The sequence below is a fragment of the Hyla sarda genome, chromosome 1 (genome assembly GCF_029499605.1).
Source record: "Hyla sarda isolate aHylSar1 chromosome 1, aHylSar1.hap1, whole genome shotgun sequence".
NCBI classification, from domain to species: Eukaryota; Metazoa; Chordata; class Amphibia; order Anura; family Hylidae; genus Hyla; species Hyla sarda.
Window position 1 is genome coordinate 516,809,508 of NC_079189.1, and position 16,057 is coordinate 516,825,564.

General features: G+C 46.1%; 1 protein-coding gene across 3 annotated transcripts in view; it reads right to left on the reverse strand.

Moving 5' to 3' along the window:
• ADGRV1 (adhesion G protein-coupled receptor V1) overlaps positions 1-16,057 on the reverse strand; it is a 588,171-nt gene that overhangs the window by 255,818 nt on the left and 316,296 nt on the right. For all 3 annotated transcript variants that reach the window (XM_056538342.1, XM_056538334.1, XM_056538351.1), the window contains one exon: positions 8,590-8,774. In XM_056538342.1, the coding sequence (XP_056394317.1) occupies positions 8,590-8,774 (185 nt within the window). The remainder of the gene's footprint in view (positions 1-8,589; positions 8,775-16,057) is intronic.

Here is a 16,057-nt window from a genome sequence, read left to right on the forward strand (position 1 = left end):
CTCATTTTGGATGGGACCCTAGCACAAATTCTGAGCCTAACGCTCAGATACCAATTCACCTCTGCTGGGCATATAGCCTCTGACTGGGTGACATGCTGGATCCATATAAAATTTAAAAAAACACCTGCGAGAAAGGGGGAGGGGTGCACAGCTAAAGAGGGTGCCATTCCCCCTGTGTAGTAAATACAAGCAAAAAGAAAATTAGCCAGCACAACAACCTAATACACGGGTGCACACTGCTGTGGCAGATACAGAGTATCCCATCCTAAATGAGGCCACCTCCCTGTGGTGGATGGGTGACACGTTTTGATCAAAAAGTGCGCTAAGAGCCTCAATTTTTTGACCAATGTGTGCTGCTGCAATCCTCTTTTTTGTATACTCTTTATCTGCCACAGCAGTGTGCATCCGTCTATTAGGTTGTTGTGCTGGCTAATTTTCTTTTTGCTTTTATTTACTACACAGGGGGAATGGCACCCTCTTTAGCTGTGCACCCCTCCCCCTTTCTCACAGGTGTTTTTTAAAATTGTATATGGATCCAGCATGTCACCCAGTCAGAGGCTATATGCCCAGCAGAGGTGAGTTGGTATCTGAGCGTTAGGCTCAGAATTTGTGCTAGGGTCCCATCCTAAATGAGGCCATCTCCCCGTGGTGGATGGGGAACACGTTTTGATCAAAAAGTACGCTAAGAGCCTCAATTTTTTGACCAATGTGTGCTGCTGCAATCCTCTTTTATATATATATATATACCTATTGATATTTCCCGCAGAGAGCTGTGATTGGCCAAATGGTTCCAGCCAATCACAACTCTCTGTGGGAAATATCAATAGGTGTATCTGTACGGCAGTGCAGGGGACCATAGAAGAGGGGCCGGCCACATCTATACATTATACAGGAGGATCACAGCGGCTGCCAGAAGCGACATTTGCTGTGATCTTTCCTTAACTGCAGGTATTACAGCTCCCAATATGGAGCACACTGTGCTCCATGCTGGGAGCTGTAGTACCTGCATTAATAGACAGATCACAAAACGTGTCAGAAATTATACTCACTGCGATCTTAATAACAAATTATTAAGCAGAGTGTGCTCCATGTTGGGAGCAGTAGTACCTGCAGTTAAGGAAAGTGTCACTCCTGGCACCTGCTGCGATGGTCCTGATGTGAATTTCGGGACTTGTGCCCAAGGCTACAGAGTCGGGAGAACAGCTGATGCTGAGCAGTAGATATACATGCTATATCTACTGCCCAGAAAGAACTTGCAGTGAGCCTGCAATGTGTATACAGTATACACATTGCTGGCTCACTTAACCTTTTGCTGAGCTGTGCGCTATGTGCCAGCCCGTCAAAGAAAGAGTTAACTTACACTGCTGGACAGTGTAGGTTAACCCTTAGGGCGGTATACACTATATGCAGCTATCTATAGATAGCTGTATATAGTAAAATTGAAAAAAACACAGTATAACTCCTATGCAGTAGAGGGGTGCTATGTATTGCTACCACATGTACTCCTAGGAGATTAGTATTGGACTGGATAACTACTGCTAGCTCTGCATCAAAACACTAAATCTACACAACAAAAGCTCAAGCAGATATAATGTAATATAAACACATTTTATTGATTGAAAATATATAATTAAAAATGGGAAAGGCGTCTGAAAAAAGGACATCTCATGAATCCCAATAATATAATGTTTGTAGATATAATGAACATCCCACAGTGTAGTATGGGTAAATAGGTAGCAGCATAAGGGATCACAAAATGTACTATATCTGAATAAGGTGCATACCGTGTTTCTCCAAAAATAAGACCGGGTCTTATATTCCTTTTTGTCACACAAAACACACTGTTACGCCGAGCGCTCCGGGTCCCCGTTCCTCCCCGGAGCGCTCGCCTCATCCTCGTTACTGCAGCGCCCCGGTCAGATCCACTGACCGGGTGCGCTGCGATACTGCCTCCAGCCGGGATGCGATTCGCGATGCGGGTGGCGCCCGCTCGCGATGCGCACCCCGGCTCCCGTATCTGACTCGCTCTCCGTCGGTCCTGTCCCGGCGCGCGCGGCCCCGCTCCCTAGGGCGCGCGCGCGCCGGGTCTCTGCGATTTAAAGGGCCAGTGCACCAATGATTGGTGCCTGGTCCAATTAGCTTAATTGGCTTCCACCTGCTCCCAGACTATATCTGACCTCTGCCCCTGCACTCCCCTGCCGGATCTTGTTGCCCTTGTGCCTAGTGAAAGCGTTCCCTTGTTTGTTCCTAGCCTGTGTTCCAGACCTCCTGCCGCTGCCCCTGACTACGATCCTTGCTGCCTGCCCCGACCTTCTGCTACGTCCGACCTTGCTTCTGTCTACTCCCTTGTACCGCGCCTATCTTCAGCAGTCAGAGAGGTTGAGCCGTTGCTAGTGGATACGACCTGGTCACTACCGCCGCAGCAAGACCATCCCGCTTTGCGGCGGGCTCTGGTGAAAACCAGTAGTGACTTAGAACCGGTCCACTAGCACGGTCCACGCCAATCCCTCTCTGGCACAGAGGATCCACCTCCTGCCAGCCGGCATCGTGACAGTAGATCCGGCCATGGATTCCGCTGAGGTGCCGCTGTCAAGTCTTGCCGACATTTCCACGATGATCACCCAACAAAATCACCAGCTGGCATACTTGTCCTCCGTGACACAGCAACTGAAGTCACAGTTACAGCAGATGCTGTCACTGACACAGCAGCGGCAACTACAACAACCATCTCCTCCGCCGGCTCCTGCAACTCCTCCGCAGCGTCCGGCCGCTCCTAACCCCTGCTTGTCCCTGCCGGACAAATTTGATGGGGACTCCAGACTCTGCCGTGGTCTCCTTTCTGGAAAGGCCTTGTCTTGGGCCACACCGCTCTGCGACCACAATGATCCTGCCACAGTCACAGTCCAGTCCTTCTTCGTTGAGGTCCGTAGTGTCTTCGAGGAGCCTGCCCGAGCTTCTTCTGCCGAGACTGCCCTCCTGAACCTGGCCCAGGGTGTTTCCTCCGTTGGCGAGTACGCCATTCAGTTCCGTGCTCTTGCTTCCGAGTTGTCCTGGAATAGTGAGGTCCTCTGCGCGACCTTTAAAAAGGGCCTATCCAGCAACATTAAAGATGTTCTGGCCGCACGAGAAACTCCTGCTAACCTACATGAACTCATTCATCTTGCCACTCGCATTGACATGCGTTCTTCCGGATGGCGTCTGGAGCTCCGCCTGGATATGGACTTTGTTCGCACAAGGCGTTTTTTCCCCCCGGCTCCTCTCTCCTCTGGTCCTCTGCAATCCGTTCCTGTGCCTCCCGCCGTGGAGGCTATGCAAGTTGACCGGTCTCGCTTGACACCTCAAGAGAGGACACGACGCCGCATGGAGAATCTTTGCCTGTACTATGCCGGTACCGAACACTTCCTGAAGGATTGTCCTATCCGTTCTCCCCGCCTGGAAAGACGTACGCTGACTCCGCACAAAGGTGACACAGTTCTTGATGTCAACTCTGCTTCTTCTCGTCTTACTGTGCCTGTGCGGATATCTTCCTCTACCTTCTCCTTCTCTACTATGGCCTTCTTGGATTCCGGATCTGCAGGAAATTTTTTTTTGGCCTCTCTTATCTACAGGTTCAACGTCCCTGTGACCAGTCTCGCCAGACCCCTCTACATCAATTGTGTTAACAATGAAAGATTGGACTGTGCCGTGCGTTACCGCACGGAACCCCTCCTAATGTGCATCGGACCTCATCACGAAAAAATTGAGTTTTTGGTCCTCAGGTTCTTTGGCCCCAAGAAGAGGGGGAGACCCAAGGGGGGGGTTACTGTTACGCCGAGCGCTCCGGGTCCCCGTTCCTCCCCGGAGCGCTCGCCTCATCCTCGTTACTGCAGCGCCCCGGTCAGATCCACTAACCGGGTGCGCTGCGATACTGCCTCCAGCCGGGATGCGATTCGCGATGCGGGTGGCGCCCGCTCGCGATGCGCACCCCGGCTCCCGTACCTGACTCGCTCTCCGTCGGTCCTGTCCTGGCGCGCGCGGCCCCGCTCCCTAGGGCGCGCGCGCGCCGGGTCTCTGCGATTTAAAGGGCCAGTGCACCAATGATTGGTGCCTGGTCCAATTAGCTTAATTGGCTTCCACCTGCTCCCAGACTATATCTGACCTCTGCCCCTGCACTCCCCTGCCGGATCTTGTTGCCCTTGTGCCTAGTGAAAGCGTTCCCTTGTTTGTTCCTAGCCTGTGTTCCAGACCTCCTGCCGCTGCCCCTGACTACGATCCTTGCTGCCTGCCCCGACCTTCTGCTACGTCCGACCTTGCTTCTGTCTACTCCCTTGTACCGCGCCTATCTTCAGCAGTCAGAGAGGTTGAGCCGTTGCTAGTGGATACGACCTGGTCACTACCGCCGCAGCAAGACCATCCCGCTTTGCGGCGGGCTCTGGTGAAAACCAGTAGTGACTTAGAACCGGTCCACTAGCACGGTCCACGCCAATCCCTCTCTGGCACAGAGGATCCACCTCCTGCCAGCCGGCATCGTGACACACACTAGGGCTTATTTTCAGTGTAGGGCTTATTTATTTACAGTATGTACATTGAACAACATACATTGCCCCCCAACATCCGTTCCCCCCGCTGGTTTATCAGCCCAGCGCTGCACCCCACATCGGGGGACTAATCGTACCGTATGTCACCCGCGAGCAAGCACTGCTTCTCTCCCCCCGCCAAATAATTATCAGCTTCTGCACTGAACTTTGAATTCCTGTGCCTGGGCTGCAAATATTAAAAAACAAACTTTAACTTACCTTCGTCCTCCGTTCCCCCATTGCTAAGGAACCGGCCTCATGGTCCCTCCGCTGCTCTTGCTGCTTCCTGGGAATGGGAACGTCACAGAGCCTTTAGCCTATCACCGGCCGCAGCGATGTCCCGCCTCAGCCGATGATAGGCTGAGCCCACTGTCATGTAAGAAGCCGGCCGGCTCCTTACATGACAATGCTCGCAGCCTATCATCGGCCGAGGCAGGACATCGCTGCGGCCGGTGATAGGCTGAAGGCTCTGAGATGTCACAACACCAGGAAGCAGCAAGAGCAGCGGAGAACAGTGAGGCTGGTTCCTAAACAACGGGGGAACAGAGGACGAAGGTAAATGGCAAAGTGCCCAAACATATACAGAGCAGTAACAATATAGCTGCAAACACTTATACCCACAATATATGAGCAAACAACATGATACAGAGACGTCCACCCCTACGCCCATTTCGGAACTACGTCCCTCTTCTGTCTGCTTCAGCTTTTGTTGTGTAGGTTTTCTAGCTGTATATAGTGTATACAGAAGATGAAGAAGTCCCCTTACCTCCCTCCAGTCCAGGCTGGGTCTGTGTAGCTCTGTCCCCTAGTGATGACATGATTAGGAGGCAGAGCTTCAGACAGGAGCCAGGCTGGTAAGTCTGAGGCTCTGTTCACATTGTCCGTTTTGTATAATGTGAACAGACCCTTCTGGCAGTGTCTTCCTAGACAGGAAGACTCCAGCTGTTGATAAACTACAACTTCCAGCATACCCAGGCAGCCAAAGGCTGTCTGGGCATGCTGGGAGTTGTAGGTTTGCACCAATTGGAGGCTCTCTATATGGATAGACATTGCATTATGGGCGCTCTCCCCAGTGGAGAGTGACAGCAATTTACTAACAAATTTTTTGTATTTTTTTTTGCAGGGGATTATGGCGGATTCGATGGATTACTGCAGATCAATTGGATTTTTTTTTTCTTTTAATAAAATGGTTAATGAGGTCTGTGGGGGAGTGTTTTTTAAAATAAAATAATTTTTCCAATATGTTGTGTTTTTTTTTTAATAGAATTTTCAGGCTTAGTAGTGGAGGCTGTCTAATAGATGGAATCCATTACTAAGCCGAGGCTTAGCGTTATCACCAAAAACAGCTAGCGCTAACCCACAATTATTACTCTGGTACCCCGGAAGAGCCAGTACCAACAGGCCTGGAGTGTCAAAAATGGTGCTCCTGGGCCTAGGCGGTAACGGGCTGGTGTTATTTAGGCTGGGGAGGGCCGGTAACAATGGTCTACGCCCACCCTGGTAACGTCAGGCTGTTGCTGCTTGGTTGTTATCTGGCTGTGAATAAAAATACGGGGAACCCTATGCTTTCATTTATTTATTTATGGAAAAAAAATGCATAGGGTTCCCCGTATTTTTATTCACAGCCAGATACCAACCAAGCAGCAACAGCCTGATGTTATCAGGGCCCAGAAGTGCCATTTTTGATGCTGCAGGCCTGTTGTTACTGGCTCTTCCTGGTACCATGTGGCAGTGGGTACCGGTGTAATAATGTGGGGTTAGCGCTAGCTGTTTTTGGGGATAACACGACTCCCCGCCTTAGTTATGGATTCTCTCTATTAGACAGCCTCCACTACTAAGCCTGAAAATTCAATTAAAAAAATACAACACATTGAAAAAATTATTTTATTTAAAAAAAACACTCCCCCACTGCCCTCGTTAACCATTTTATTAAAAGAAAAAAAATCTAGTTCATCTGCCGTAATCCATTGAATCTGCCCTAATCCTCTGCATACACGGATCTGAAACGAGAAGAAAAAAAAAACCACAAAAAAGGGTTAGTACATTTTTTGCACTCTCCGCAAGGGACAGGGAGCCTTCAATTGGAGCAAAACTACAACTCCCAGCATGCTCAGACAGCCTTTGGCTGTCTGGGCATGCTGGGAGTTGTAGTTTATCAACAGCTGGAGTCTCCCTGTCTGGGAAGACACTGCCAGAAGGGTCTGTTCCCATTATACAAAATGGACAATGTGAACAGAGCCTCAGACTTACCAGCCTGGCTCCCATCTGTAGCTCCGCCCCCTAATGACATCATCACCAGGGGGCAGTGCTACACGGACCCGGCGGGGACAGGAACAAGGGAGGTAAGCGGATCTCGTCTTCTTTATACACTATAGACAGCTATCCATAGATAGCTTTATATTATGTATACCGCCCAAAGGGACTATAGGAGCAGGGAGTCCTGCCAGTCTGGTGACAGGATTCCCGCCTCCTGTATAGTATGCATGGGAAGACTATGCCCCCCTGTATACTATACGGCCGGGGGAGGTGAGTAGTGATGCTATACAGCACTCCTCATCTCCTTACACTCTGTGGACCGGGTGCTCAGCAAAACGCAGGAAAAAGCTGTAGCAGTTTTTATGATGTTTTTGCTGGTGTTTTTTTAGGTGTCCAAAAAAAAAAAAAACAAGTGGAAACTTAGCCTTAGTGATAATAGAGTCTGTGTTATATCTATTGGTTAATCAGATGCAATTTATCAGCAGAGGTGAGATGACATACAGAACTACATGAGATAAAGATACATTTCTAATATCATTGTGAATGACAAATGCAGCCAAAACTCAAATATTCTAATTTGCTAGTAATATTAAGTGTTCGTTGTAGTTGTTAGTAATATTAAGTGTTAGTTATAGTTGTTGGTAATATTAAGTGTTCGTTATAGTTGTTAGTAATTAGTGTTGAGCGGCATAGGCCATATTCGAATTCGCGATATTTCGCGAATATATGGACGAATATTCGTCATATATTCACTTAATTCACATATTCATAATATTCCAATTTTTTTTGCGCATATGCCAAAATTTGCATATGCGAAAATTCGCATATGCGAATATTGGCATATACAAAAATTTGCATATGCGAAAATTTGCATATGCAAATTTTCGCATATGCGAAAATTCGCACACCAGTATAACACCGTAGTATTAGAGCCTTCTTTACACCACAAAAGCTGGAAGCAGAGAGGGATGATCACTGTGATGTGTACGGTGAAAAAAAAAAAAAAAAGAATATTCGTAATTGCCAAAATATAGTGCTATATCCACGAATATTCGCAAATTCGCGATATTCGCTAATAAAATTCTTATTGCCAATATTCGCGAGCAACACTATTAGTAATATTAATTGCTAGTTATAATTTCTAGTAATATTAAGTGTTCGTTATAGTTGTTAGTAATATTAATTGCTAGTTATAGTTGTTAGTAATATTAATTGCTAGTTATAGTTGTTAATATTAATTGCTAGTTTTAGTTACTAGTAATATTAAGTGTTCATTGTAGTTGTTAGTAATATTAATTGCTAGTTATAGTTGTTAGTAATATTAATTGCTAGTTATAGTTGTTAATATTAATTGTTAGTTTTAGTTACTAGTAATATTAAGTGTTCGTTGTAGTTGTTAGTAATATTAATTGCTAGTTATAGTTGCTAGTAATATTAAGTGTTTGTTGTAGTTGTTGGTAATATTAAGTGTTCTTTATAGTTGTTAGTAATATTAATTGCTAGTTATAGTTGCTAGTAATATTAAGTGTTTGTTGTAGTTGTTGGTAATATTAAGTGTTCATTATAGTTGTTAGTAATACAACATATTGTAAGCAGAATAGCGCTGAAACCCAGGCCTTGCTCCTAGGCTTCATCAGACAAGTCCTGGAATCCATGGCAGTAACAAACCTCACAGTCCGTTTTCCCGATGTGCAAAGTATACCGGGTCTGTCTGACTATACAACAAGTCAAAAACAAAGACAATTTATTTTCAAATATTCATTATGTAATATTATACCTTATGCTTGGGGACCCACAGGTGACTCCAGTAAGAAGAGAAAAGGCATAAACTTCAGCAATTTTAACCAATGGGCTATATCCACGTGTGTCCAAGCGGTCTGGATTAGCAAGGCTGCAGAGTATGTCATAAAACAAAATGCGGCTCTCTTCACTTAGCACTTGTTTTTCCCCTTCCCTTGTTACCTGGCAGGGAACACAAAATATTCACAACATATTAAAGTCTCCTAAAATAGATGAATATAAATTATGTGAACCTCAAAGCCATGGAATTACCAATATAAAGTAAATTATTAAATACATTTAGATTGACGGAATCCTTTAAGGATGTCATTAATCCAAAAGACCAAAACTGGAAGAACTAAAATATATAAATATCTTATATGTATGTTATTAGCTAGTTCTCATTATGCATTACTTCAAATTGTTATTCAATTCATCCAACCCTCAGCTGAATTTTTAACTATGAATAACAGGCGCAAACACAGATATCATAAGGTAATAGCTCAAGAGAGCTCAAGCAGTGAGTTATTGTTCACTGTAATTTTGTAATTGATCTTTATAGGGAAAGTCAGTCAGTACAGATAGATGCTGTAGGTGGGGAACCAGTATCACTCCCAGTACCTGCACTTTGTGTAGAATGTAACAGATTTATAAGCAGGGTGTAGGCTCTGTTAATACACCTTACTTAGGCTAAGTTTCCACTTGGTTTTTTTTCTGGCAGTTTTTGGAATACTGCCACTGCAGTTTTTGGGCCAAAGCCAGAAATATATTCAAAAGGAATAGGACATATAAAGGAAGGACTTACACTTCTCCTCCCTTATGGATCCACTTCTGACTTTGGCTCAAAAACTGCAGAGCAGTTTTCCAAAATATCAAGGCAGACCTATTTCAACGTGTTTTAGTGGGACTAGGCAATACTTTTCTTGACTTGCATGATGAAAAAAAGAAGAGCTATTTCTGAAAACCCTGGAAAGGGGGGGGGGGGGGGATTAAGAAGGGTGTTTTACTCACCAGATTTAAAGGGGTACTCCTGATGAAAAAAAAAATTTTTCAAATCATCTAGTGCCAGAAAGTTATACAGATCTGTAAATATATTCTATTTAAAAATATTAATCCCATATTTCCAATATTTATCATTTGCTCTATGCTTCAGAGAAAATTGTGTAGGTCTGTCTAGTCCGACCACAGTGCTCTCTCTCCCCCCTCTCGACCCCAAAGCAATCCTCTTCTGCTTTGGACAGTTCCTGACACGGACAAAGGTGGCAGCAGAGAGCACTGTGGTCAGACTGGAAAGAACTACACAACTTTTTTGTAGTATAAAGAAGCTGATAAGTACTGGAAGGCTTAAAATGTTTGAGAAGACGTAATTTACAATTCTGTTTAACTTTCTGACATCAGAAAGTACTCCTTTAAGTAAAATCTCGCTGGATGGACAACCCTCTTAATAAATCTGACAATGAACACTAGCCACACTACATGCATTGTATGTTGACACTTTCTACAGCAAATCTCCAAGAAAAATATACAGTTAGGGCATGTTCACATGACGGAATTTCCAGAATTTTTAGGCTTGGAAATTAAGTTGCAGCAGAGTCCTAATGTTTTCAATCAGATTCTGCTGCACCGTGCATATGGTGGAATTTCTAAATTCCGATTCTGCTCTCTGAAGAAAGAATAAACATGCTCATTCTATTGGCAGAATCCGCTTGGAAATGCATTGCTGTCTATGGAGATGGCTCATTTGCGAGCTATACTAGCACCAGCAGAACATGCATTTGCGGAATCTCTGCCTGTATTCTCTGCGTAGAGATTCCACCAGTCGTGCAGGTTCACTGTGGAATTGCTGTAAATCTTATCTTACCCAATGGTTTTAATGGGGAAAATCTGAAACAAATCCACAACATAAATTCCTATGCTGTGGACTGATAATTTCTGCAATGTGTAAATTTGAGTTGGTGGTATTGTAATCCAATGCAGCAAATCTATTAACCCCAGTGGTAGCTGCAAAAAATACTAGGGCTCTATGTTGGAAAGTAGAATAAGGATTTTAGCTGCAGGTTCCTTCTCACCATAGGCCCCAGAGCAGTATGGTTTTCTGCCTATATGATAAGTATGCCACTGAGACTAAGTGATTCTTCCAACTAAAGTGTTTAGGACTGTTTGGGTGCATGGGGATACACAAGTGCATCCACTGAGAAGCCTTTGGGCTTTTGTGAATTCACATATCCATTATGAAGAGTTAATAACCTGAATGGTCATTTATTTGTCCATGTGTAGAAGACTAGTAATGTAGCTAGATTAAATTGGCTATCAAGGGATTGAATAACAGAGCTAATTTCTTCCAAAAACAGCACCACACCAGTCTTCAAGTTGTGTGTGGTATTACAATTTGACTCTATTCATTTGAATGGAACTAAGCTGCAATGCCACACACAAACTGAGAACAGGTGGGGTGGTTTTTCTAATTTTGGATAACCCATTTAACAAACTATTAGTAATTTCATTTTAGAAAGATTATACTATGCAATTGCAGATCTATATGTGGTAGCGGGGTGTGATGAGGGCAGATGTTGTTACCCTAGGGGCAGATGGCATTAACCCCTTGTATTCATGATGCCAGGGCGTGGTTTAGCCTAAAACCACCCGAAGGTATACCGCTGGATCCTGGGCTAGGCACGGGGTAATAAAGACTCCGACGACAAGTTACGGACAATGGTAGCTTTACTAAGGGTAGACAGTTGGTAAAGTCTATACAGTTCAGCCAGGGCCCAAGGAGGTGACCAGTGATGCAGAGACCTTGAGGGCTTGCTGGAACTTGTAGTAGGACTGGGCAATTGAATGCAGACCACGCTGACTTGACAGATGACAGGGACTGACTTGACTTCACTGATAAAGCTGTGACTTTAGCTTAGTTCAACTTGACTTTGAAGCCTCCAACACTCTGGACACCACTGGACCTCAGCAGGAAGCAAGAGCTAAGAGCCAAGAGAGAGAAGCTAGCTCCACCCAGGGCTTATATGGGGGAGACTAGCAGGGAGCCCATATGTCACTCTTGGAATCACCTGATATCTGGTACCTCCTGGGTAACAATCACATGACATAACTCTTAAAGATACAACACATTTTATAATACAATACATTGCAGAACATATGTACAGGGGGAAACAGGTGCAAGGGGCTCTGGGGACACTGAAGGAGGCTGCCTGACAGGGCAGCAAGGGTACGGGGCAACATCTCCTGTACTTGGCCACCACAAACTCCCCCTCTTAAATACAGTCATCATCGACACCCAGTCCTGGAGGGCAGAGGACTGAAGTGGCCACTGGGGCCTAGTGACAGTTCCTGGGGCATTTTGCAAAATGTCCTTCACAGGTATGGTTATAGAACAACGTAGAAACAAGTCAATGTAGCACTGAAAATGTCCATACATGCCCTTTGGTCTGGTAAAGATGTGGGATTAACAAGCTTTGTAACTGCTCTAGGAACACATTTTAGACCATAATACACAGAAGTTTGCATATTGGGCTGCTTTGGCTGCTGAGGGCCCTTCGGTTATTAACACTTCTCCCCAGAACTCAACAAGTAGTGTGATACTATATAACCATTTTACCTCTGCATAATGTACTCTGCCTCTACACGTCTCTTACTTTTTATTTCAGGGGAACCCTTTGGCCAGTAGAGTACTCTGTACATGAGGACAGAAAAGTGTAAGACAGATATATATACATTGGACATTTTTGGACTGGGACTACAAGTAATGTTACAGTCCTAAGTGTTTACATACATATGTGTGGTACATAACCTTGTACACTATACACTATATTGTGAGCTAATCTTTGTACCTTGCGGGAATTTGTCCTTGTGTTGACCTTTGGGATCTGCGTAACACCACTTCTGGAGAGTCTGGAACGCCTTCATCTTCGGGAGCTCTTGGAGCTTCTGGAACGGGAGCTGGTTCTTCCTTAGCGAACTCGGGAGCTGGTATTAGTCCAGGACTAATTGGATTCACTGGCAGCAGTGGTGGAGAGACTGGTGACAGGGTCGGCACTCTAGAGACAGGGGTATAACGTGGAACCAACAGTGACAAGACTGGGACTGGTGTGGAGATTAGTGTCGGTTGGACTGGCCCGGGGTTGGTGAGACACAGAAGATCGCATGCTGACTCGGAGAAAACAAGGGGAAATCCATAGATGGATGGATCCCTTCGACTGGGACATACTCTCTCACAGGTCTGACGGCTGGAAGAGATGTTGCTGGGAGCACTGGCAGATTTCCTTTTAGACACAACTTGATCCGGTTTCAGTGAACAACTTGTGGCTTATACCCATGCTTTTGTACTTTGTACACATCAGAATCTGGGTAGGTTATGGCCGTCACCATGCATGGTTCTGTCTCCCAGATAGAGTCTAAATTATGGGTTCTTGGAAACTTCCGTAGCCACACTTTGTCGCCCAATCGAAGTGCTGTGGCAGAGGCATGACGATTATAGTCCTGTCGTTGTCTTTGCTAAGCAAAGTTTCTTGCAGGCATGGAATTGACACAGCTCTTGGAAGAGTTGGGCCTCAAAGGTCATTCCATGGTCCGTTAGAACAGACTCCGGACACCCAAGGGTTTAAACCCAATTGGAGTTGAACATCTGGGCCGCTGTCTTGGCTTTGAGATCTTTGACGGGGACAACGACAACCCATTTAGAGTAGTGATCCACCATGGTGAGAGCATAGGTGTACCTGGACCGGGTAGGAAACAACTTGACATGGTATAGCGTGAGCAACTGGTTAGGCCTTTCACTCTGGATGGAATGGAGGGGTGCTCTTGTGTCTTTGCGCATGTTCTTGGTGAAGTTACAGACAGCACATTCACTGCACCATTTCTCAATGTCGCTCCACATTCCAAACCACTAGAATCTTCGCCTCTTCGGTCTTGTGGACTCAAAAGTGTCCCAAATGATCATGGTTTGCATTGAGGACCATTGCCGCATCTCTTCGGGGAACCAGAATCTGATAAAGTCGATCACCAGAGACTGAATCCAAAGAATTTTGGTACAACAGTCCTTTGTGCACAAACAGTCGCTTCCTCTGTCGCAACAGATGTTTCAGCTCGTAGTCACAGTGGGCCCAGCGTAGACAGGTTGGTACCTTTTTCGCCAGATGGTAGTCCAACAGATCCCCATGACTCGACTTTCATCCTGAAGAGTCTTCCAGGTGTATAGGTCTTCTTTAACCGTTTCGGACCTGGGTTCACCATCCATGAGGGCAGTCAAAACATTCTGGTTCACGAACCGTTGGTAGAAGGGGGCATCTCCACATCTTCTCACATGTCTTCGACAGGGGGTTCTTCACCGAGGGTCATCCTAGACAGTACGGAGGCATTGACATTCGACTTGCCACTTCTCTACTTGATGGTGAAATTGTAATTGGCTAATCTTGAAGCCCAATGCTGCTCGATGGCACCCAACCTGGCAGTGTTCAGGTGGACCAACGGCTTATTATCCATGTAGACAGTAAATGGCATGGCGGCCAAATAGTCAAACTTTTCGGTCATGGCCTACACCAAGGCGAGAAGTTCCAATTTGAATGAGCTGTAATTTGCATTGTTCTTCTCTGCTCCTCGCAGGTTATGACTGGCATAGGCAATAACTTGCTCTTGCCCTTCCTGGACTTGGAGCAAGACAGCTCCCAGACCTTCAAAACTGGCATCAGTATATAGCCAGAACAGCTGACTGTAGTCTGGATACGCCAAGATGGGTGGTTCTGTCAGCAGACTTTTGAGAGCTCGAAATGCCGTCTCTTGCTCTTCAGCCTATTCAAAAGGTAGTCTAACATTGTAGTTCTCCTTCGCTGTACCCCGTAAGAGAGCTGTGAGGAATTCTGCAATCTGGGCGAAGTGGGGAATGAAACAGCCGTAGTAGCCTTCCAACCTCAGCTCCTCGCAGCACCGTGCGCAGGGTTGGCCAGTTCTTGACAACTTCCACCTTTTCAGGATAAGGCTGGACTCCCTCTGCGCTGACAAAATGACCCAAGTAGTGGACCTGAGGTTTAAATAAGTGACACTTTGATGGTTTGATCTTCAGCCCATGCTTGATAAGGACTTGGAAGACATCTGACAGGTGGCTAAGGTGTTCCTGGTAGGACTTGGAATACACAATGACATTGCCCAGGTACAATAGGACACTTTGAAAATTCAAATACCCCAGGCACCTTTCCATCAGATGTGGAACGTAGCAGGGGCATTGCACAGCCCAAACGGCATACTTTTAAACTCGAACAGTCGGTCACAAAGGCGGTCTTCTTCCAATCCTCCAAAGCCATGGGCACTTGCCAATATCCACTGGTTAAGTCCAGGGTGAAGAAGTAAGCAGCCGACCCGAGATAAGTAGGTGACTCCTCGATCCTTGGCAATGGAGAAATGTCCTTATGTATGACATTGTTCAATTATCTGTAGTCGACACAGAAGCAGATGGTTCCGTCCTTTTTCTTGACTAGGCCCAGGGGCTCTGACTTTCCTGAATTGCGTCTGCCTCTTTCATGTCAGCCAGCATCTTCTTGACAGTCCGGTACATACTGGGCACAACCAGACAGTGTCTTTCCTTAATAGGTGGGCTGCCACCTGTGAGTATTCGGTGAAGAATCATTGAAGTCTGCCCGAAGTCTGTGGGGTGCTTGCTGAAAGCCTCATGGTACCTCTTGGCAACATTGATGATTCCATTGACTTGGTCCCTTGGGGTAGTGTCGTCTCCAACCTGGAGCTGCACCCATCAGGGCTCTGGAGGACTCACACTGGATCCTTCGGCCACTTGAGCTGCACGCTGTCTGGCCACCAGACATTCTGTCACAATGTCTTTCGACTCTAGGAGGTACAGCTGGGCTACAGGAGTGTATTTGGGCATGATAGTAGCAGAATCAGACAGGTTTTTACTAACCGCACCGGGAATCTCCCGTGTATGACAGTGACAAGGTTTCTTGCAGCTCGAACCAGAGGATAATCTTGCAATTGTATAGGTTCCAGCAGGGCTTGATGGTTCCTATTCTTGACTCCGGGACGTGCACGACACCAGATGATGGTCTCCGTGTTAGGTTGTAAGGTCACCGTCCTGATGTCTTGAATTCGTACTCTGCAGATTTCACCTTGCTTGTTGGCAAATTTCTGCTCAGCCAGTAGAACTTTCAAGTGGTGCTGCACAGCCCGCTGGCCTGAAGGGGACATATGGGGAAGTTGTGGTAGCGGGGTGTGATGAGGGCCGATGTTGTTACCCTAGGGCAGTGTTTCTCAATTCCAGTCCAGGGCCCCATAACAGGTCATGTTTTCAGGATTTCCTAAGTATTTCACAGGTGACATAATTATGGTCAGTGAATCAGGCATCATTACAATTATATCACCTGTGAAAGACTAAGGAAATCCTGAAACATGACCTGTTAGGGGGCCCTGAGGACTGGAATTGAGAAACACTGCCCTAGGGGCAGATGGCA